Below are 24,619 nucleotides of genomic sequence, written 5' to 3' on the forward strand. Positions count from 1 at the left end.
TAATGGTGCAATAATAAAAAAAAGGAAAAATTAAACAGATCTTTTAGATTTCAGATCAATTCACTAATAATTTGCCCTCATGCTCAACTAAATTTGTAAAACTTACCCTCAGTGCTATGTAGCATAATTATGTATCCAGCAGTAAGCATACCAAAGCTACCTTTTGAATATTTGATTAAATACGACCATGGAATAAAAATCTTATGATCAGAACAGAACTTTTTTTTCCAAAAATTAAAAACTGTCTTGCAGCCTAAAGATAAGTAGAAGCACAATAAATATGAGTAAATTCACCAGATCTTTTGAAGAGCTTTTCCAACACATAATCATCACTCTGCCTGCAGACTTCCTTTTCTTTTTGCTCTTCCTCACGGTCCCTCGTTTTGAGTTTCTTCCTTTTAACCAAGTGGGGAATACGCTCACCTTCAAAATATGCATCTTTCTGGCGTTTGTGTTTTCTGTGTTTGTGCTTATACACTGAAAGAGCATCATCATGCTCACCCTCAGTTATTTGATGTTTTGTTTTGGACTGGCGTTTATGATGAAGTTTATTGCTGCTACTAGTTTCTCCTAAGGCAGCACCACTTGTATTTTGCAGTTTTTCTGAGGTCAGATTGCAGTCTTTCCTGTCCTCGTCCAGAATGATTTGTCCTTGTTTGCGGTCATGATTAAGTAGTCCAGCTTTATTGCTGAGTGTAGATTCTGCATTATTGTTGTCAGTTTCCTTAGGTGCAGAATTGGTTGGTTGATCAAGCCTTTCATATTCAGACTCTGAAACAGTTGGAAATTCAGCACTTTTTATTTCCTGCTTTACCTCAGTGACAGTTTCATCAATGCTAAAAACACTGTTCGCTTTTATTTCATTTTGTGGGTTAAGAGAAAGTTTTCCTGATCGACTTTTGTCTGAACGGCATTGGAGAGACAAATCAGGTGGTAACATGGCTTGCTTGCTGGAATCTTGATATGGTGGCGAGTCATTTGTCTTCCCGAATGAACTGGAGATTTTCCCAGGTTTTCTTCCGGTAGGTGCATAAACATCTGAACCTGTGCCTATCCAGGAACAAACACATTCACTGCAATTAACGCAGAGAATATTAAACGAAATAATTACAATACTTGGATTATGCACAAGAATGGCCTTATACGATTGTATTTCAGTATTATTCACTTGATGCAAAATACTTCGGGATATTCTCAGTCCATGATGGGACAACAAAATTACAAGCTTTCTGAGCAAACCTACGAAAATCCTTCCAATAATTTCTATCATTTGAAACTGGAAGCTGCGGGGACCCTGTTTTCTTGACAATCAGGTTGCTTAGGTCCCTTCAATTATTCGCCAACACTCCCACCAACATGTTGATTTGGTTGATGGACCTCCAGCTGGCAGAACAAAATGAATAAAGTCAATCTATCCTGCCAGTAGCAATATCACCTGTGAGTCGGAAGGTTATGGTCTCGCTCCAGAAAGTTGAACACAAAAGTACAGGCTGCTAAGGAACTGCCACACTGTTGGATGTGCTGTATTGCAGATGGCAAGTTAAACCATCTGTCTTTTCAAGTGGGCTTAAAAGATACTATAGCACAACTTCAACAGGAGTAGGGAAGCACCTAAAAGCAACTTATCTGGCCATTGTCACGTTGTTTACTGGATGCAGATAAATAAGCATGTTTCTGCCATTACAATAGTGACGGTACTTCTAAGTACTATATGAGATGCTTTTGGACAATCTCAGGTTATGAAAGACACTTTTAAATATTGGATTAACTGTCCACAGAAATTCACCACGCACATTCCTCTAAAGAAGTAAAACCGGGGTTGCGAAATTGGTGAACTACAATCCTGGCACTTCACTACATTAACCACTGCATTCCGTTTGTTTATTTTAAATTGATACTACCTGCAAAAATTGCACTTGTTTCTGTTCCCTGAGTACCATCTGGACTGCTTAATGTGAAAAGCTCTACAAGATCATTAGATTTGAAAAACCGTCTCTGCTTTGGGTCCTTCAATACTCGATTAGTCAGGAACTGCTTGAAAATTTGCCTGTAATAAAATGAAAATTACATAATTCATCAAAAGAAACCACATATAAAATGATTTACAACTTCTTATAATTAAATTAGTAATGAAATATTAAATTACATGCCACCTTAGTTAGCAGTTTTCATAGGAACTATATAGCTCTAGAACAAACCTGCATTTTAAATGTAATCATATAACCTTTCTGCATTCATGAACCTTTCACTATTATGAATTTATTGTACTTTAAATCTGTTTCATCTCCCAATGCTCATATTAATCTGAAAAAAAATGGTTAAATATGTAAAATATTACTAAATAATTACATGCAGAAACCAAGAAGTCTCCATTTTCCCACGGTGCTCACAAAAACTAGCTGTTGACCACTAATTTAACAAGGCCTTTTCCACTAAAATCACACTTTAAATCATATTTAGTCAGTACGGGGAGGTAAGTGGCGTGCCAGCAGGTGTTCAGTTCCCCCATTATTTAGTGTGAGAACTAGCACCTCCATTAAGGAGCACAGTGCAAATAAGATAAACCCTTTTGCAGTGAGCCATGTGAAAACAAATGTTGTAATCACACCATCATCATTTTTGGTTAAGTGTTACTGAATCGTTTATTTTACATTAATTTTCTCAACAAACGTCTTCTGCACTTAGTTGCAACGTTGGCTTATTTACATGAAGGAAACCAAACTGCACAGTGCAAACAATGAAGGATGGCTGCAGGAAGCCAGAAGTCTTAGATGTGAACAATCGATGTGTGAAAGAGAAGGAGAAGCTGATGGTTCAAATGCGATCCTCAATCCAAACTTCTAGTGAAAGGAGGACTAGCAGATGCAGTGGGTAAAAATAATGGCTTTTCACTAGGACCTGGATTCAAATAAAGTTTGGATTAATTAATGAAATGTTCTTTTGCCATTTTTCTTTTTAAAAGGTGTTGAAATAAATATGTAAACCTGACTTTAATTGAGTTGCTAATGACAGAAACCTACAATTCAAAACCATTCCTATTTCAACATTAAGAGATGTCTTTCAAAAATGCTACTGTTTAGCTAATATAGGATATGAAAATCTATCATTGGCATAATACAGAATGTTTTTCTGAGGCTGGATCCAGACATTCCACATAATCCAATAGAGGGTCCCTGAAAAGTCAACAGATTCAATACTCAGCTAAAGAGCCTATTTTAGGATTATTTGTAGGGTTTCTCAACAAAACATTAACTGGTCTCTCCCTTTCAGAACATTTCTAGCATTTAGTCATGTTCCCCTTTTAAATCTACTTGGATGAATACACAAAATATAATTGTACTATTAACTGAAAATAACTTGGGAGAGGGGGAATTAAGAGTCTTAGTGGTCAACCAGTGTGAAATTAAAATGTTTCTGCTTGCTAAACCATTAAGAATCAAACCAAATGGATCTTGAGCTCATGTATGTTGTTGACAAAAACTGACAATTTACAAAGTTTAATGAGACAGGGCATTCCCAATTTTGAGACATACCTGTGGTAGATTTTTTCTTCAATTGACCCGGCTGTTAGTAACCTGTAAATAGTAACCTGTTTCTTTTGGCCTATCCTCCAGGCACGCTCTCGGGCCTAGAAGAATGCACATTTAGTGATTAGTATCCACCGGCTTCCCCACGACAGAGCAGAGCACTTCATAATCGAATGTCAAACATGAGAAGTTCATGCACAATTAATTTCCTTAAACTGTTGCAGTTCCAAGTTATTTTTTTATGGCTGAAATGATGATCCTTTATTGCAGGGAAATATTCTACAAGTAGGGCAAAGGTTTAGTCACATTACAGTTTAACAAAAATTTGTTACAGCCCCACCTGCACAAAGCAGTCATATTGCTAGAATTCCAGCAGTTTTTAATTAAGTTTTCTCCAAGCTTTATACTCAGTCTAATTGCTGACAGCTGAACAACTTTCCTGCATACACCCAACCACATGTGAATCGTTCAAACTTGTGGGCAACATTTTATTTCAGAATACTCTTAACAACTGTGCAAAATAAGCTGTTCAGTGTCAGCACAGGGTCAGACATTTCAAAGCAATTCAGATTACTTCAATATGTACTGTTCTTTCTCAGGCATGAAATCCATCACATTCTCTGTCCCAACCAGAACAATTGAAAACAGCAACACTACCACAGCTTGAGGTAACAAAATGCACAAATTGCAGATTTTAGCTGCTCCCAATGTAACACACTCAGTTCACATTTACAAATATACATAATTGCTTAATAACTGTTCTAAATGCACATGCATGTTTGTGGCATTGAGTTGAGTGCAGATGAGAGATGAAACAATCCAATGCTGTTTGCATTGACACAAACTGAAAAGGGCCCACCTGTGTGTCAGTGCTCGGGTTCCAGTCAGGGTCGTAGATAATAACTCGGTTTGCTCCTGTCAAGTTAACTCCCAAACCACCAACTCTAGTTGTGAGGAGGAAGACAAATATAGAGGAATTCTACAACAGAAGAACAAATTTTTGTTTTTCTGAAAAAATACTTTTTTCAAGAAAAGCATGTTTGTTAATCGAATAATCAAATGTAAACTTGGCAAGCATTAATAAAAGAGCAAAATGCAGCACAGAAATAAGCACGAACAACTTTTTGAAGTTTTTACCTCATTGTATCTAGAAATGAGTGTCTGTCTAGAGCCCACTGTAGTTGTTCCATCCATTTTAAGATATGAATAGTCGAGATTTCGAATAAACACTTCCAAGATGTCCAACATCTAACAAATAGGAGAAAAAGATATGTTTATTAGTTTCGTGGATATGTCTTTATCAATCCTTCAGAACAAATTAGAAAGTAGCACTACACACATTTTTAATTTAGAACCTGCTCTAAATACATATTAACAGCAAAATAAAAAAACACGATTTGTAACAGGGATACAGTAAATTCTAATGACAGGTGGTAAGTGTACAACAAAATGGATTTTAATCTTAAACTTGTTTTCGTTCTAAACCGAAATGAAATGACAAGAATCTGAAAACTGATCAATTAAATCTGAGTTGAAAATGTGCCAAAACTCATTTTAAGCGATATAACTTGGCATTCTGCCAACTCTTATCCTGTTACAAGTGAAAGATTTCTTGGCTAATACTTAATATACATTAAAATCTGCCACAGGAATTGAAACTAGATGATTTTAAAATATCTTTAAAAAGGTGTAGTTTGCACAGAAACACAGTAGCACCAAAGGTGGAGGAGAAATAATTAAATTCAAACAGAACTAGTGTGAAACAAATAAGGAGTAGGTTTGGATTTTAAAATAAGACCAAAACAATAATAATAAACACCTGACATCTTGTTTTTGTGAGGGAGTGTAGAGGTGTTAATAAGACAGTTTATGCTGCATTATTAAATAGTCAAAATGCCCTTTTTATCTCTGCTACATGTGCTGACCTGTCGGGATTGAGAGAAAAGAAGTACTCGATGTCCTTGTTTGTACCACAGCTTTAGCAAAGCATTGACTACAATCATCTTTCCAGATCGCTTCCAATACCCAAAGTGCTCTTCCTCTGTCAGCTGCTCATCTGGCACCCCCTTCAGGATCTTGGGGCCACCAGAAAATAGGTCTGGGTGATTACAGATCTTTCTGAGAGCTATCAGGCCAGAGAATACCTATATTTTTGTGGGTTGGTAGGGGTGGGAAGAGAGATAGAGGAAAAAAAAAGAGAACAATCAACGTCTTGACTATTTGCTATCCAAACATTCACGTTTCTCTAAGAACTGTGTGCAAGAGACCTCTATACACAACAGCGCATGCAGTGTGTTTAGACTACACATGTGTCAAGTACTGATAATAAGTAGCTTCTACGTCACAGCACTGAATGGAATACTTTAATTATTTATCAAACACTTGAAGCTCCATTTGTTATCCTCTGTAAGCACTTATGGATTCATATTAATGTTAAGGGAGAGCCTTTCATTGCTCCAATAAACAAAAGCAGCGGCTCACTATTCTTAACAGTCCCCTTCTTAAAGAAGGAGCAAGCTTCCTTGTTGAATATCCAATTATAGCAATAACAGACCTGCATTTCTCTGTTGAGAATCTGATAAACTTCCTTGGAATCAATGAAGTTTTGGTAGACTTCACGTTGTTCCTCTGTTAAGCGACAAAACAGAACCTACAGAAAAATGTTTCAGAGTCAGTTATAGTTTTCTTTACTGCTCATTTGGACAATACTGTGACTTTCAATTCATCATTTAATTGATGCAATGAAGACAGGAAATATGTTCAATTCAAACTTAATAAAATATTAACAACAGTTGCAAAATAACACTTTCAAGAACAATTAAAAAGTAAGCAACACAAATTCAGAACTAAGTGCAACAATGAGGACTTCTATATTCTCAATAAAAAAACAGCCTAATGTGATGACCCACACCTTTCAAATATGCCAGAAATGTCCTACTGATCAGGCGACTTAAAACCAAACCATTAAGATCACATTCAGCAATTGGAATGAATCTATCACTGTCTGACAAGATTCAAAACAGTGCGTGACTAACCTATTTTACAGTGGTTATTTCTCTTTTTGATTTGCTGTCTCTTGTACACCCGAAGTTTTTTTTTGCTGACTACACTTACACAAAAGCAAAATAGCAGGCAGCATACTGGCAACAACTGTAATGGCATCATTACATTATTCCCTTCTTCAGTTGGGCATGGATGAAATCCTAACATTTCATTAAAAATAGCATGCAGTAGGCATGATCTTATTTTGGGTGTGGTAACTGTAATCTCAATTCTACCTCACCAAAATATGTGACTGTAACCTTTCAGGTGATGAATTAACCAAAAATCAGGAAAAAAACCCAGGAGCCAAGCAGTGATTTGAATTCAGCTGATGTGCATCATAAATTCTATCATAAATCCAAAATGCAGTAACCATGGCTATATAAGCTCTCCTGAAACATTCTAACAATAGACCAAGGACAGAGACGGGGCAAAACGGGATTCAAACCCTGAGGAAATTTTCTTAGCTCAATTGGGCTGACACCTCTATCTATGATGCATGGATTGTGATCATTCAAGGCAGCTCAGAGGAATCAGTCGCACGCTGCAAGCATTTGCTCTAAAAGCTGACGCATTGGCCAATCAATAGAATATTAACCTGTAGACCCTGAAAATTCAGTGGATTCACCAAAAGGGCAATCCTTTCAGTCGCATGGTGAATCATCTTCCCAAACTTAGACATGTTAGGGTTGATTTACTCAGTTGCAATGCATACACCTGCCAACAATCTTGTGGGATCACAGGGTATTGCTCATGAAGCTTTATGTGCACAAAACAAATCTTGTGGAGTTTCAGCTTTTAGAAAACTGCAGTTTGCAATATGAAGTGTAACAGATGTCCCCACATTCATTCTTTAAAATATTAATGTTTAAGTTCTGCCCCAAGCCCTCTCCGGGGCTAGGCTTACTTGAGTGCAAAATCATCAAAAAGATGGAACCTTCCATTGTCTGTACAGAAGAGTGTGAAAATACAGAAAGTGCTGCACTGCCACAAAATGAAAAGCACTCTGCATTGAGTTTTGGTGAATTTTTAAAACAGTGTATTCCTTCATTGGAGTTTTAAAGAACACGGTCAACTGCAAGATAAAATTCTCACTGTTGCTGGTAATATACTTGCACTCTGGCCCCAGCACTTTTGTTATTTATCCCTGTGATGTCAGCATTGCTGACTAGGCCAACATTATTGCCAGTAGAAGGTGGTAATAAGACTGAATGACTTGCTAGGCCACTTCAGATGAAAGTTAACAGTCAATCAAGTTGGCAGGTCCTTTACAGGACGTTAATGACCCAGTTAGATTTCTTTAACAATGATACGCAATTTCACTGGAACCAGCTCATTTAAATTATTTTATTACTTCCACAGTGGGATTTGAACTCACATTCTTCAGATTACGAACTGAACAAGAATACACAATGATCTTCAGGAAATATTTATATCCTTTTATGAAGTGATGATGAATGTTATATCTACAGTATAATGCAACATTACTGAATGTCGTGCATTATTTATGAATATTCCACTTTGTGATTAGTTTGGTCTTTAGCTTCTGCTTTTACACTAATCACTAGTTGCTCTTTGCGACAACTTTGTTGGAATACATTACCATGAATTCTGAAAGAAACACATCCTCCAAAAAAAATTAGACTCGTTTTACATGTATTATTTGTGTGTGAACAATTGTGGAATCTGTACTACAAGAGGGATGCTAATTAAAGGGAAATTCACAATTACCCCCAAAAAAAGGGTCATTGAGTTATTTGGATAAGATTAAAACAAAGCACTGCCTCTCTAATTCAACCATAACACATACAGACAATTATAAATTCACAGGGCACAATTTTAAAACACAATCAGCATCTGTGTTCACAGATGTGAAGTGCTCCTATTTTTGTAGTAGGACTGAAATCTTTTGTTATTTTGCATTCATTTCCCCTGCTGTGCTTCTTGATGGCATTTAAATATTTAATGTAACTACTGTCACACCAAGCCAAGGGAGAGAAGGACCCAATGAAGTTAGGAAGTCATTCCTCCCAAATATTTTGTTCATCAGTTTTTTTAAGCAAACCAGCTATCATCTGGGACTCTTGTTACACTATGAACAACAGCTCTTTCAAACTGGATTAGCAGCTAACTTTAAAATTAAGATAGTGTAGCAATTAATACTATATCCCCATAAGTAATGCAAAAATAATCAACTTATTAATTCTGAAATATCAATAACTCAGTGGGTAATTGCATTCATAATTTGTGGCAGAGAGTCTTAACGGATCAGCAAGATCCCATGTGTATTCCATGTACTGTGCTATCAAATAATCTGAAATAATGCAATAACTGGCAATAATTGGCCAGAACCCCTGCAAATAGCAGAAAATTTCTGGTTTTTGACAATGCGGTAGGAATGTAGAATGCTTCCATTATGCTACAATAACTGTAATACATGCAGAAGTTTACATTAAGCCTTCAAAAAAAATCCCGAGTTTTACCCACCTGTTCATTCTTGTCTGGCAATGCCAGATTCATTTTTACATCTGCTTTTATTCGTCGCAGCAAGTACGGATTTATGGTGTCCCGTAAAACACAAGCACACTTATAGGCAGTTTGCACCTGAGAATATTTTTAAAATAACTTTGAGAAGGATACACATGCAGGTTGCAATAATAACAAATCAGATGGGACACATTTACGCAGAGCAGTTAAAGAAAAACGTTCTTTGACAAATGCTAACTCACCACTTAACAGAGTCCTTAGAATTAATATATTGGTAAATTCATTTTAAAAACAGATTATGAAGATATTTTATTGGGCACCATAACAAATATAGTGTTAATTTGGTATCCTGTATGTTTATTTCACTAAACTAAACAGACAAAAAAAATGCAAGCTGGGTAATTAATATTGCAATATTATTATTAACTACAATTGTCTTCAAGCAATTCTGATACTTCTCGTGGCAAATGTGGCTTTAATGTTTAATTCTTAATGATACCAGTGCTCCATTGTACTAATGTTTGGCTCTGTGTATAATGGCTTAGACACAACAGTATAGTTCAGAGCTCTCAGGAGGACACAAAATGGAAGTTTTATTAGCTGTGCAAGTCTTACCCTCAGGGAAATGGCCCTTTCATCATGGTATGTCATCTTTGTTTCTAATCCTATATCAGCCAAAATTCCATTTATCACTAATCTGAGTGGTCTGAGGATCAAAAGGAAGCCCGCAGGAAGCCTGAAAGATGCTACGTACTACCAAATGATTAGTGCCCACTTGCCACTGTGTAAGTAGGCTTAAGGAGGAATGAAGGGTATCACACAGAGGGTTCTTTCTAGTTTAAAGAACATATGGCACAGTTCAGATCAGTTGTACAAAGAGGGCAAGTATTAAAGTACATGATAATTTATTGATTAGATGTTTCAATTCACATATAAAAAAAACTAAGGTAAAATAATGAAAACATTAAAAGATTAAAAGAAAGGGTTCCACACCCTGAACAACAGCATTTTACCAACTGTAACAGAAAGAAAATATGTACACTCTGCATTTCAGAATGGAGACACTTTTAGCAGCCGTGAATCACCAGTACTGTTGTGAGGCAACAAAGGTAATCCATCTATCAATCTTAACATTTTCCCTCTTGTATTTTCTATCCTTGCTTTTACCAAATTTTAACTTTCTCTTTTACGTGTATTTTTCTACTTCTACCAACCTCTTTTGTTCCATTAATAATGTCATGATTCAAAGTGTGAATATTGCAAATCTAAAGCAGAAGATGTTACAATATAGCAAGAATGCCAGCATCTCAAATCCAGAAACCATGAACTCATTCTACTCTTTTTATTCATTATAATTATACAGAAAGCATTATGTTCTCTTTCACATACCTGAACGGGTGAGGCATTTTGATAGCCTCCCATTGTGATAGGGACAGAAAATTGTTCCATGAACACTGGCAATGTTCCTAGCTTTCCTGGAAAAACAAAGTCAAACAAAGACCAGAGCTCCTTCAAGTTATTCTGCATCGGTGAACCAGACAGGATAATGCGATGGGGAGTGCGAAACTGCAAAGAGAATTATAAAAATCATTTATGAAACTGCAACATTTTCCTTAAAAGTCTTCAAGAATAGAACTGCTATTTAAACAGCATGTACGTGCCTCATTCATGACTGTGCTTTCAGCCTTCTTGTTCTCACGTTCGGGAATGTTCAGTCTAAAACCCTCTGCTTCTACACTTCCCACTACCTTCTTTAAGGCTTTCTTAAAACCCACTTTATGGGGAATAGACAGAAAACTGGAGTGGGGTAAAAATCACATCAGTTGTCATCTTACTGGCTGGCAGAGCAGCCTCAAGGGGTTAAATGGCCAATTCTTGCTCCTATTTCTTCATCATTCAATAATTCTTTTTAATTTCTCTTTTTTTAGTTGAGCATTTATTTTTGTCATGTGTTGCCTTCAGTGAACTCTTTGGGTATCTTTTTTATGATAAGGGTACTACGAAAATGTAAGTTGTCATTTTTCTAAGTATAAGTACTACTAGTACTACTAATCCCAACCCTGACACACTTTTTTTAAAGCATTCAAAGTTTCTCCAGTCCACAGTATTTGAATACTTCAAGTTTTGCAACACAGATTGGCGTGGATATCCACAACCCCACTGCGTAATGCATTCAAAGAAAAAAAAAATATAAAAATACACATTTGTTTCAGCTTGGTCCCAAGGGAATTGAAGGGTATGTGAACAAGTGAAGTCAATGTAGATATTCAGCCATGATCTCATTTAAAGACACAGAAGGCTCCAGAGGTGGTTTTGTTAGCTCCTGGTCTGATTCTTTGCGTGGTCTTAATCATAATATTAAAACTAGTTCCAAAGAGGTATGTCAACCCAACACAGTTGATATTTTTCTTTTCAAAAGGAACTTATTGTGCTTCAAGCTCTCAATCAAATAATAAAATTTATAACACTGTGATATAAAAATATCGTGATTGCAACATTTTAATTTTTACTACTCTCAGCGCCGTTAATGCATAGTACTTGCTTAAGTGCAAGATCACAGTAAAACCCATATTAAATAAATCTCTTTAATTATTTATCCACATTAAAAGCTCTTATGATTCAATAAAGCAGTCTAAAATTAAGTTCACAAAGATACTTTTAAGAACGAAATACATCAGCAGAGATAGTTCAAACAATGGTATGTAATAAGATTTGTCCATTTGCAATCAATGACTTAAATGTGGCACAGTGGTAATGTCCTAACCCTTGGACCAGAAGGCCTGGTCTCAAGTCCCAAGTTTTCCAAAGATGTGTAATAACATCTCTGAACAGGTTGATTAGAAAAATAGGCTAAATAAAAAAATTAAATGAATCGCACCACCAAAGGAATGCTTTTTAAATTTGCTGGTGACACAAAGATAGATAGTTATGCAAGTTGTGAAGGGGACACAAGGAGGCTTCAAAGGCTCTAGATTCTCCCACCAGACTGAACATCACTTCCACCTCCCTCAGGATTTTACATATTTAATCAAGTCACCTCTTACTCTTCTAAACTCCCAGTGGATACATGCATAACATACGGTAATCCACCCATTTTATATATGAACCTAGTAAACCTTCTCCAAACTGCTTCCAATGCATTTATATCCTACCTTAAGTAAGGTGTCAATACTGTATATGATACTCGAGATGTGGTCTCACCTGAAGAATAACCTCCCTAGGTTTGTGTTTAATTCCTTTTGTGATAAACAATAACATTCCATTAGCTTTCCTAATTGCTTGCTGTACTGGTATGCTAACTTTTTGTGATTCAGAACACCTGGATCCCTCTGCATCTCAGAGCTCTGCAACTCCTCGCCATTTTGATAATTGGCTTCTTTTTTATTTTTGTTACTAAAAATGGGCAATTTTACATATTGCCACATTATATTCCTTTTGTTAGTTCTTTGCTGTCTATCATGAAACAAGGAAATGGAAGCTTCGAGCCAACTCATCCATGCCAAACAGGTTTCATAAACTGAATTAGTCCCAATTGCCTGAATTTGGCCCATCTACCTAAGCATTTCCTATCCATGTACTTGTCCAAATGTCTTTTCAGTGTTGTAATTGTATCAGCCTCTACCACTTTCTCTGACAGCTCATTCCAAGTACGAACCATCCTCTGTGTGAAAAAGTTGCCCCTCGCATCCCTCTTAAATCTTTCCCCTCTGACCTTAAACCTATGTCCTCTAGTTTTGGACTTCCATACCCTGGGGAAAAGACCTTGGCCATTCACCTTATCTATATGTCCCTCATGATTTTATAAACCTCGATAAAGGCACCCGCTTCAGCCTCCCACACTCCAGGAAAAAAAGTCCCAAACTATCCAACCTCTCCTTATAACTCAAACCATCTAGTCGCAGTAATCTCCTCAAATCTTTTTTTCACCCTTTCCAGTCTGATAACATCCTCCCCATTAGCAGGGTGACCAGAGTTGTATGCAGTACTCCATATGTGATCTTGTACAGCCATAACATGACCTTCCAACTCTTGTACTCAATGCTCTGACAGATGAAGGCAAGTGTGCTAAATGCCTTCTTCAGCACCCTGTTAACCTGTGATGCCACTTTCAAGGAACTATGTAACTGTACCCCTTGGTCTCTGTTATCCGTTTGTAGGCTCCTTATGTCCTGTTTGTAATTTATTACCTATTATGACATAAATTTAGCAAACATTTCTTTGGTCCTTTTGTCCAAATCATTCCTATAAATTGCAAAGTATTGAAACTCCAGCAAAGATCCCTGTGATACATTCCTCGATACATTTTGCTCACAAAAAAAAGACTCAGTTTGTGCCTACTGTTTACTGTTAGCTTGCTAATCTTCTAACCATGCCAATACGTCATTCTCTACACCACGACATTTTATTTTTTGCAATAATCTTTGATCTGGTATCTTATAAATGCCTCCTGGAAATTTAAATACAGTACATTCCCTTTATCCACAGCACATGCCGCTTCTTCAAAGAACTCAAATAAATTGGTTAAACATAGTTTCTTTTTTACGAAAACATGTTAACTCTACCAGAATACCATGAATATCTTCAGAATCTTTAGTGACAGCTTCTGTATGATAAATGTTAAGCTAAGTGGCCTGTAGTTTCTTGCTTTCTGTCTCCTTCCTTTTCTGAATAAATTAATTTTATTAGTTGCTTTACTTTGTAATTGAGCATTCTCTGAATCTAGGCTATTTTGGAAAATTAAAACCAATGCATCAACTATCTCATTAGCCACTTCCCTTATGAACTGGGGACAAGTCCATCAAAAGCCAGAGACTTGTCAGCTTGCAGCTCCACTAATTTTTCCAGTGCCTCTTCGATGGGGATTGTAATTTTCATGAGTTGCTCTCTCCCTTCTATCTCCTGATATGCAGCTATCTTTGGGATGTTGCTAGTATCCCATATAGGGAAGATCATTCAAAATACATATTGAATTCACCTGTCATCTCCTTATTTTCCATTATGGATTCCACAAACTCACTTTTTATAGGATCAATATAAAGTTTGCTAATTCCTCCCTTTTGAATATCTATAGAAACTCCAATATTTGTTTTCATATTTGCAGCTAGCTTTCTCTTGAACACTAATTGTGCCCTCCTTATTAATCTTTTAGTCCATTCTTTGTTCTCTTCAAAATATTCTGCCCAATCTTCTTTGCATAATTAATTTTTTTAAATTTAAGTTTAATGCTATCTTTAAGCCAATTAAGGATGGTGAATCCTGCCTTTGGAATTTTCTTTCCTTGTTGGATTGCATCTATTCTGCGTATTCTGAAATACCCCCTCACATGTCTGTCACTGTACCGCGATTTAATCTCGTTTACTAGTTAATGTTCGACAGTTATGCTTTTATTCCTTGGTAATTATCCTAATTTTAAGTTTGAAATATCAGTCTTGGATCCACTCTTCATCAAGCTGAATGTGAAATTCAATTATAGTTTGATTGCTGCAATCTAGGGGTGCCTTCACTATCAGGTCATTAATTAATCATATCTCAATGCAGAGTACCACAAGTGGTATATTTTGCTTTCTGGGTGGCTCCAGAACTTGCAATTGTAAGAAATGATCCTGGAAAAATTCAATGAATTCTTCATCTAGACTACCTGTTCATTTTATTTTTCCAGACTACATGCAGATTACAGCTCCCCATGATTATCACCATTCCTTTCTGATAAGCTGCCATTATTTGTTCCTTTACATTCCATACAACCAAATGGATTACTATTAGGGCCCTATATTTCACTCTGAAAAGTAACTGCTTGTCTTCTACCCAAACTGCTCCAATGTCATGGTTTCCTGACAGACAGGCATACCTGTCTGAGTTCTGAAGGAGGGTCACTGGAGCTGAAATGTTAACTCTTATTTCTCTCCACAGATGCTGCCAGACCTGCTGAGTTTTTCCATCAATTTCTGTTCTTGTTTCTGATTTAGGAAACTGACATTTAAGGTTAAGATGACTTTCTTTTGCCTCAACAGGTGATTAGCCCATGGAATTCTCTTCCCCAAACATCAGTGGAGGCGTTCATTGAATATATTCAAGGCGGACTTCGGTCATTTTTGATCAATAAGCGAGTCAAGGGCTATAGCGGAATGGACAGGAAAACCATGATCGTATTGAACAGTGAAATGTGCTTGGGGGTTGGTGGTGAAAGGACTAGATCTGCTTGCAAGTATTTTGTGCACAGCTGTTTTCCTTGAAATGTCCTCCCTAAATAAGTAACCAGAGATTCCAATTCTACTCTAACTCCACATTTAAAACCTTCCTTAAAGGCCTGTCTTTTTGAACAAGGGTTCAGTCGTGTCCTTCTAAAACTCTAACCACTGATCACTATCCAATCCATATTTAGTTATTTGCTTATTTCATGTTTCTCCTGTTTCGCAGAGCACTTTAAAATGCTTTTTACCTAAAAATGTGATTAAATGCCTTGTCTGTTATCAGCTTAATGTCCTCTGAAGGCTTGCTCCTCCTCACAACATCAACAATTCTAGCCCCACATTTTTATAAGAATTATGTGGCAGCTGTCCAAGACAAGGCAAACACATTCATGACAGCATACACAATTTTGCCTCCCTATGGGATAACATTTGGGAGTTATGGTGACATCTCTGTTAACGAAACAGTCAAACTTTAGACAAACAACATGAAATGACAAGATCACTTGGGGAGGAGTAGCAAATCTGACCGAAGCTGTGATGCCCACATTCTAAGAGAAAATAATAAAGATAAAGAAAAATATTACCAGGGTACCTGTTTACATGCAACAGTAATTGCAGCATTTGGGTTTCGTATTTTGTGCCCTTCATCCAAAATTACATAATGCCAATCATAGTACGCAATGGACTCCTGCATAATTCGGACATAGGAATACGAGGTGATCAGAATACCGTTACATGCTGCGATTTCTCGAATGAGCCTCTCCTGCAATATCAAAATAATGTGCTGTAATTGCAATGAGAAGTACAAACATGGAACTCTCACTGTTTTATATGCACAGAATGATCACAAAAATCATTCTAAAGTGTACCAAGACTTCCATCTACTGCTGTAATACTCAAATCATCTCTCGTGATTTCAAATTAAGTGCCTGTAAAATATGTAACCTCTCCCAGTTTTTGCAATTAATAAGGGACGTCTGCAATTAGCCTAACTCGATGAACACAGTTCTGCTATCATTAAAAGACATTTTGTGAAAGTGCTGCTGTTGTTATTGATGCTCTGGAGACCAATCTCTCCTAGAGGGCAAATAGTGGACTGTTAGAAAACAACAGTCATAAATCACACTGTCAGGTACCAACAAAACAGGGCTTAAATGCAGGCATATGAAGGCCATTCACAGCAAACAGAGCATAGGAGGTTCACAGTCATGAATTGCTGAACCTATAATTAATTTAAACTTCCTTCAAGCAAAATTTTAAATAAACAATGTCTTGTGCTGACAAGGTGAAAAAGCAAGAGTGAGGAAGCCTCGTCCCAAAGTTAAAAAAGGAAAGTAGTCTTTGTCAAATCTCACAATGTATGAAAATATAAAACCATCCCTTTGTTTCTTTTCCTGCATGATTAAACCTCCTAAAGCCACAGATTTTTACATCATAATGGAAAATGCAAAGTGGGTTTTATAATCAAGGATTACTTCAAAATTTATGATCTGCACACTGCTCTCAGCACTGTACCTCTTTCTAGTTATTTATCGTAAAAATCTTTGGCGTCGGCATATGATGGGAGCTGATCCGTAAGTACACCTAGACTTAAAGATAGTTAGATCAGAAATCTAGGGAACTTTTACTAGCAAAAGCAACTGTAGTCCAAGAATTATTAAAGATTTCTTCAGCTGAGCTCAAGGGATTATGATTAAGTTGAACTGTACCAGTGCACTGAAATACAGCTGGTTTCAGTACTTAAGCCATTATTAACATCAAGACCAAAATGGAAATTATTCCAAAAAAATTAAATGTTCAAGCTGTCTTTTTGCAGCACAGGTTTTGTGGATTTTGCTACCAAGTCAAATATGATTTAAGTATAAAATAATGCAGAACTGCAAACAAATATCTGATCGATACGTTCAAAAATTATGTTAAACTGTCATCTGAATACTGAAGCATTATATAGGTAAATAGCAGACAGCCACTTGCAAATCTCAAGGAACAAAGTGTATGTCGAATTGTTAAAGTGACTAAACAATTTTCTGTGAAAAAAATTAAATGGAAGAATATATGTTGTAGGTTTTCAAAAGAACACAAGTTTAAGTTGTGTGGAGAAGAATTACCTTCAGCAAGTAGCATCATTTCAGGAGTGAAAAAAATTTGCAGGTGTTTGACAAAGGACTGTCAGCCTGAAAGCTTAGTCTTTACAAGTGCAGTCTGATCTGCTGAATATTTCAACACTTTGTTTAATTCTAAGACTTCTAGTCATTGCAATATTGTATTTCTGCAAATTCAGAATGGTTGAGGCCAGACCAAGCTTATGCCATGCATTAGTATGAATCAATTACTTTCACTTTGTATAAAACAGTTTCTGTTCATATTTTGATCAAAAACTGGACGATGATTTTTCTATATTCATGACATCTTGAAATGTCTGCAGCATGGAACGTTATCAAGATCTCAGCTGTTCAAGGTACCAACCTTCCTGCTGGTGAAGGAACCTGTCTCGTGCAGGACTGCCACTCTGAATGGCGGCCACCATGTGTGGAATTCTTTCACCCACTGGTGCATCACTGTTGCCGGGCAAACAATGACCACAGGTCCCAAGCCCTCATATCTTAAATTTAAAAAAAAATCACGAACTTTAATAAATTCATTGGTCACAAATCCAATATGACAACTTTGCAAAAATCCATTAACACAGGCTTTGTTTTTCTTCATGGTCAGATGCAACTTTATGTATCACTAAATTCTGGTGCAGGCAAAGGCTGCTACTATACAAACACCCAGGGGTTCTCCAGGGCACAGCCATGCAAAGGCAACAGCTTGCAAAAGAAAAACAACAAGGTACAAGTCTGCAGGGCAATAGAGTACATCTGCATTATGCTGTCTTTTTAAGCATTGACTGACTGTATCCAAAGATATTCATTACAGTGTAAACGCTGTGGACACTGCATGCTGCCAAAAGTGATTTTATGCAATATTTAATAAACTAAGCTACTATTTATATAGGCAATTTAAAATTCTGTTTACACAAACTATTGATACTGAGGCATAAGTGAGTTTGCAAACAAACCCCTACTGTGAATGATAACCTTACACAACTTATCGACTCATGGCATCACATGTTTCTTGTCTGTAAAGTGAAGTATAACTGTTTTGCCTTTCATTAAATGTGTTACATGTTTAATTTCTCTTGCCCTTCAGCTCGCACATCTCGTAAAAATTCCCTTTGATGGTTGTACTAAAAGAATTAAAGGAATATTGTAATTGAAATGTCATTAAAAATTCACGAGTCCCTCCTACAACAGCAATGCAACTGATGAAATATTAATTGAGCTGCACAGACTGACAGTCTGCAGTGGGGTACTTGCCTGTAATTTGAGCCTCGTGTCCTTATCTTGCTGTAGCTCAGGCCTGCCAAAAAGGCAATTATCTGGATGGTCTTGCCTAGTCCCATTTCATCTCCCAAAATTCCTCCTGCCTGTTGGCAGTGTAATTCCCAAAGCCACCGAACACCTGTCTGCTGATACCTGGGTGCATCAAAATGATTTTTTTAAAAAACAAAACATAATGAAATACATTCATAAATGAATCATCTACTACTGTACAATTAATAATTCAATTCAAAACCAAAACAATAAAATGCTCCATGCCAGCCCATTGTGGCAATATTTGAATCACACTGCAATTTTTGTGCAAGGACACAAAGCAAAATGTTTCTTTAAATAAAAAAAACCTGCTTGAAAATGCAATTAATTTGACAGGATCCATTATAGAGCAGCCTTTGTAATGTATGCTTCCAATTTAACAGTCTTTGTCAATATCTCACAAGAAGCAAATCCCATAATGTTTACGAATATAAATTTCTTCAAACAATACTTGGCTTAATAGATTTTAAAAGTGGGCACTGAATTTTTCAACTAATTTGCTAAATGCTTCATGATCCATGTCTATTCCATTTAGAAATAGTTATTAATTGTTTGAACGGTCAATAAAGGTTAGCAAGGAAAATATAGAAGTGCATGCCACTCTTTCCCACTGTGACATAAAATGATGGTATTGAAAACTATCCAGCCCAAGACTGAAATTATGTATCACTTTGTCTTGGCAATTGACAACAGTCAGTTAGTAAATAGATATTCAAATCAATTAACTCAAATAAAATTCAAAATCACTGGCTGTATCATTCGCAATAGTCAAACAGGTCACCCTCATATTCTACCAATTTGTTTGGTCCACAGCACCTAATATGTCCCCATGTTAGCTGCAGTACAGCATGGTTACTTCTAAACTCACTGTTGCTTCTTAGACAGAGGCACAGAAAGAGTCCACAAATGTAAAGAGACATTTTCTTTCCTGGAAAAATGCAGTGCCACTACACTACTGCAACTGTATCTATATTTCGTGACAGTCATTATGCCTTAACGTACTTGTACAGCTTTCTCCAAAAGAAGCCAGGCACTTTGAACCCCTCATCAAACTCTGCGTCGCTTTCATCGGACTCAGCATCTTCGCCATGAGCTTGCTGCTCTTCCTTTTCCAGCAGCCTCTTCCTTTTCCATTTCCTGGTTGGAGACCAATTAGATTATGTTAGCACAGAATCTATCAGAATAGAAACATTGCTTTTAATGTTGTGCATGCCATGCACTGCTGGATAGATCATGTTTCAAACAAAACTAACAGTCAACTCAAAAGGAACATCACCACTCTTCATTCTCATTAGACTGGGAGGAATCAAACAACCACTGCTTCTTTGCAGCTTCATGGGTACCTTTGCTTTACTGACCAATACTGACCCAACGAATATAACATGACTACATAAACAAATTATGTAGTCATTATCAGATAGTAATATTTACTAATGCTTCGGGATTTCTTCAGGGTACTGCACACGTTGTAAGTATCTTCAAACAGGATATGAAGAAAGACAAAACACCACATACATCACATTTAAAATACTCAGTGTATCAACAAGTTTGGCTCTGTAACTTTGCAAAGGCTTAAAACAACTTACGAATAGCTTTGAACTAACCATTGTTTTGTGTTGGTGACCCAAAAATCAATATGATTTTCCTAGACTAGGTTCCCCATTGAGATGTTAACCAAATACATTGCTAAAAGATGCACTCCTAACAGAGCATTCTTAATTTAAATTCAGTTAAAACGTGCATTAATGGATATGATGGAAGGTGATTGGGCTGAATCGACCCTTCAAACTCTTACTCTCCCCTTTCCATTGAAGATTACAGTCCATGATGCTGTAGGATTTTGGGTGAAATCCACAATCTGATTTGCATTGGACAATGTTCATAAATTATGCAATTTTCATTTGTTTTACTGAGGTAATACAGCATGATCAAAATTGAGGAAAATTCAACTGATCAGAAATCAATTACAATGGATGAAAACTAACCCAGGACAGCTTTACACGATAGTAGCACAAGGGAGCACAATGAATGCAGATGAAATACACCAAGAAGAGAAGACAGTCAGGGACAGTGACTGACAGGTAAAATGCAGAGCTAAACACACAAGGAACAGAACTAAACAGTGGAGAAAGAAAAAGCTCAAGTGGTGCAGTGGCAATTAAAAAAGTGCACCAAAAACAAAGCCACACTGCATTTTCAAAAATTCTAGTACAGCCACGTGGACTGACTTATTTAATAGACACCCACCATAAACATTGCAGAGAGAGCTTAAACAACTTAATTCTGTTGAGAATGCCACACAAAATTAAACATATGACAGTTTGAAAGACTCAGAACAATCTCAATTTGTCTAACCTGTGGAATGATTGTTCTGTAAACCTATTTAGGGATAGTATGAAGAGCTAACTAAGGCGACAACAAAAGTTGCAAAATCAAATGTTAAAAAAAGCTCAGAAATCGTTTAGCTCTGTATAGACAAACTCAATCAATGAATGATGGATACAAGAACATAAGAACTAGGAGCAGGAGCAGGCCACCTGGCCCCTCGAGCCTGCCCTGCCATTTAATAATGGTTGATCTTTTTGAGACTCAGCTCCACTTATCTACCCACTCATCATAACCTTTAATTCCTTTACTGTTCAAAAATTTAACTAGCCTTGCCTTAAAAACATTCAGTGAGGTAGCTTCAACCGCTTCACTGGGCAGGGAATTCCACAGATTCACAACCCTTTGGGTGAAGAAGTTCCTACTGATCTCAGTCCTAAATCTGCTTCCCTTTATTTTGAGGTGATACCCTTTAGTCCTCGTTTCACCTGCTCGCGGAAACAACCTCCCTGCCTCCACTTTATCTATTCTCTTCATAATCTTATATGTTTCTATAAGATCTCCCCTCATTCTTCTGAATTCCAGTGAGTATAATCTCAGTCTACTCATTGTCTCCTCATAATCGAACCCTCTCAACTCTGGAATCAACTGACTAAATCTCCTCTGCACCCCCTCCAGTGCTAGTATATCTCTTCTCAAGTAAGGAGACCAAAACTGCACACAGTACTCCAGGTGTGGCCTCACCAGGACCTTGTATAGCTGCAGCATAGTCTCCCTGTTTTTAAACTCCATCCACTGAGCAATGACAGAGAAAATTCCATTTGCCTTTTTAATTACCTGCCGCACCAGCAATCCCACCCTCAGCGATTCATACACAAGGATGCCCAAGTCCCTCTGCACAGCAGCGTGCTGCAATTTTTTACCATTTAAAACATAGTCCATTTTGCTGTTATTCCTCTCAAAATGGACATCACACTTATCAACATTGTACTCCATCTGCCAGCCCTTTGCCCACTCACAAAGACTATCCATATCCCTCCACAGACTTAGTGTCTTCTGCACACTTTGCTCTACCACTCACCTTAGTGTCATCTGTAAATTTTGACGTACCACACTTAGTCTCCAACTCCAAATCATCTATGTAAATTGTAAACAATTGAGGTCCCAGCACTGATCCCTGAGGCACACCATGAGCCACTGACCGCCAACCAGAAAAACACCCATTTACCCCTACTCGTTACTTTCCACTGGTCAACCAATCGTCTATCCATGCCAATACATTATCCGTAAATACTGTGCAACTCTATCTTATGTAGCAGCCTTTGGTGTAGTACCTTGTCAAATGCCTTCTGGAAATCCAGATACACCACATTCGCAGGTTCCCCGTTGTCCACCATGCAAGTAATATCTTCAAAGAATTCCACCAAATTACTTAAACATGACCTACCCTTTATGAACCCATGCTGGGTATTCCCAATGGGACAATTTAGACCCAGATGTCTTGCTAATTTTTCCTTAATGATAGATTCAAGCATTTTCCCTACTTCCGAGCTACAGCTTGACATCTAATTGCCTTTCTATTGAACTTTATATGAGTTTATCCCCATTTGGACCATGGACGAAGAAGGACACGAATTTGACTGGGACAACACATCTATAATAGTACGAGCCAAACAGAGACATGCTTGGGAATTCCTGAAGCCAGGCCTTCCAACTCTATCAACAAACACATTGAACCGTACCTGATGTACAAACCACTGAAAAACAGAACCAGAAGTTATGCTAGCCACCTCAGCAAACTGAGGCATATAAATGACAAGCAGGACAGAACACCAAAGCTTCACTGGAGGTACACTGATGATGTCACTTAACAGGGTGACGAAACGTGTGCAGCTGAACACACCGGCTTGGCAAGTAAGTCTACAACCTCTGATTATCCTTGTCTGTACAAAAACTTCTAAAAAGAGAAGTACAACAAAGAACTGCAAATCGTGGAGATGTCAAACAAAAGCACATTGCTAGAGTATGTCATCAGCATAAATACCACCATTTCCCAGCTGTTTTCAGTTCTGATGAAAGGTCACTGGGCTGTAAATATTTATTCTATTTTTGTCTCCACACATGCTGCCAGACCTGCTGAATTTCTCCAGCACTTCCTGTTTTATAACAGAAAATAGCAGTTGTCTCAATTTTATTAACCTCAAGTTACAATCTCGATCAGCCAAGGTAGGCATGTTTTAAGATACCTTCAGCTTCAAACAGAAGTTTAGACAATGATTTATTGCGGGTCATTTAAATAGTTCTGAATGATAGACTGATTCCCATCATCTCAGATTAAAGAACTGAGGTGCGTTGGGTTTCCGTCCCTTTTTGATTTATTATTTGAGCCAGGTGTGCTAAAGGTGCAAATCAACCAGTAATGATTGGTGCAGTGAAATCAATTTATAAGCAGAGATTATAGAGGTAACGTAAAATCATGAATTATGGAACACTGCAAAACAAGGTGGATATGGTAGGCAACAGGGGGCAAGTCCATCACCAACTACAAAGAGAGAAGACACACTAATGCTTGGCTGTAAAGGTGGGCAAGATGTTTGACCAACATTCAAAGTAATCACAGAAAACACAAGTGGGGGGATAAGCACAGTGATAGATTAAAAGCCTGTAAACTCTTAAATAATGAGAAAGAGATGGAAAACAAAGGGTGATAGACACAGATCCTTCAATAAGCTGCAATAAACTTCAGAAAGCCAGTAAAGAAAATAATACAGTCCCAAAGTGGGATGGGTTGCAGTGAAATTTGAATGGGAGAAAACGACAGAACCTTGACAGAGGTTTACAGCTGATAATGGAAGAAAAAGTTGGCAAAGAACTAAATGAAAGAGAAGCAAAAGAATCTGAAACGGGTCTCTAGTAACCAAAAGGGGACCATGAATGAAATTATTTGAACAAGAGGGGTGGCGAGGACAGATTTAAAACAGAGTGATGACGGAGTTTTCTCACGAAAGGAGAAAACAAGTGATGGAAAGAAAGTGCTTGGGCATGCTCCAATAAAGATTGACATAAAACCATCTTGGTTTGGATTTTAAATGGCACTTCTGATTGCAGCAATATTGCCCACCTGGTCACAAAGGACACCAGTAAATCTGTCAACATTCAACGACTAATTAGTTAATTGCTGGCCTTTACGCTTGCACTTATGACAATACTTTGACAAGAATAAGACTTTGCAAAGGTTGATTGCAATGATTTCATAAAATTTAGCATGACTTTCATGTTTGTTTTAATCTTTCACTGGATGAGGCCTTCACTGGCCAGGCAGCATTTCTTGCCGATCCCTAATTGCCCAGAGGGCAATTAAGAGTCAACCAATTTGCTGTATCACATGTAGGCCAGACCAGGTAACGAGAGCAGTTTTGTTCCCTAAAAGACATTAGTGAATCAGAGTTTCCCGATAATCAAGAATGGATTCATTGTCATCCCTAGACTCTTCATGCCATACATTTTTTGAATTCAGATTCCACCATATGCTGTGGTGGGATTTGAACCCGGGTCACCATAACATTATTTGGGTTTCTGGGTTAACAGTCCAGCAATAATACTACTAGGCCATCACCTCCCCCATTTTTCA

The 24,619-nt window shown here is 37.3% G+C and overlaps 1 protein-coding gene across 6 annotated transcripts in view; it reads right to left on the reverse strand.

Moving 5' to 3' along the window:
* The window catches only part of ercc6 (excision repair cross-complementation group 6), a 62,210-nt gene that overhangs the window by 16,848 nt on the left and 20,743 nt on the right, over positions 1 to 24,619 (reverse strand). For 5 of the 6 annotated variants that reach the window (XM_048563513.2, XM_048563515.2, XM_048563514.2 and 2 more), the window contains 13 exons: positions 19,666 to 19,800; positions 18,607 to 18,765; positions 17,714 to 17,849; positions 15,840 to 16,010; positions 10,446 to 10,622; positions 9,057 to 9,173; positions 6,082 to 6,177; positions 5,453 to 5,671; positions 4,665 to 4,775; positions 4,387 to 4,506; positions 3,534 to 3,628; positions 1,902 to 2,047; positions 295 to 1,050 (listed from right to left, as the gene is read on the reverse strand). In XM_048563513.2, the coding sequence (XP_048419470.2) occupies positions 295 to 1,050; positions 1,902 to 2,047; positions 3,534 to 3,628; positions 4,387 to 4,506; positions 4,665 to 4,775; positions 5,453 to 5,671; positions 6,082 to 6,177; positions 9,057 to 9,173; positions 10,446 to 10,622; positions 15,840 to 16,010; positions 17,714 to 17,849; positions 18,607 to 18,765; positions 19,666 to 19,800 (2,438 nt within the window). The remainder of the gene's footprint in view (positions 1 to 294; positions 1,051 to 1,901; positions 2,048 to 3,533; positions 3,629 to 4,386; positions 4,507 to 4,664; positions 4,776 to 5,452; positions 5,672 to 6,081; positions 6,178 to 9,056; positions 9,174 to 10,445; positions 10,623 to 15,839; positions 16,011 to 17,713; positions 17,850 to 18,606; positions 18,766 to 19,665; positions 19,801 to 24,619) is intronic. The other variant, XM_048563516.2, reaches the window with a different exon arrangement.

The sequence above is a fragment of the Stegostoma tigrinum genome, chromosome 37, assembly GCF_030684315.1.
Source record: "Stegostoma tigrinum isolate sSteTig4 chromosome 37, sSteTig4.hap1, whole genome shotgun sequence".
NCBI lineage: Eukaryota > Metazoa > Chordata > Chondrichthyes > Orectolobiformes > Stegostomatidae > Stegostoma > Stegostoma tigrinum.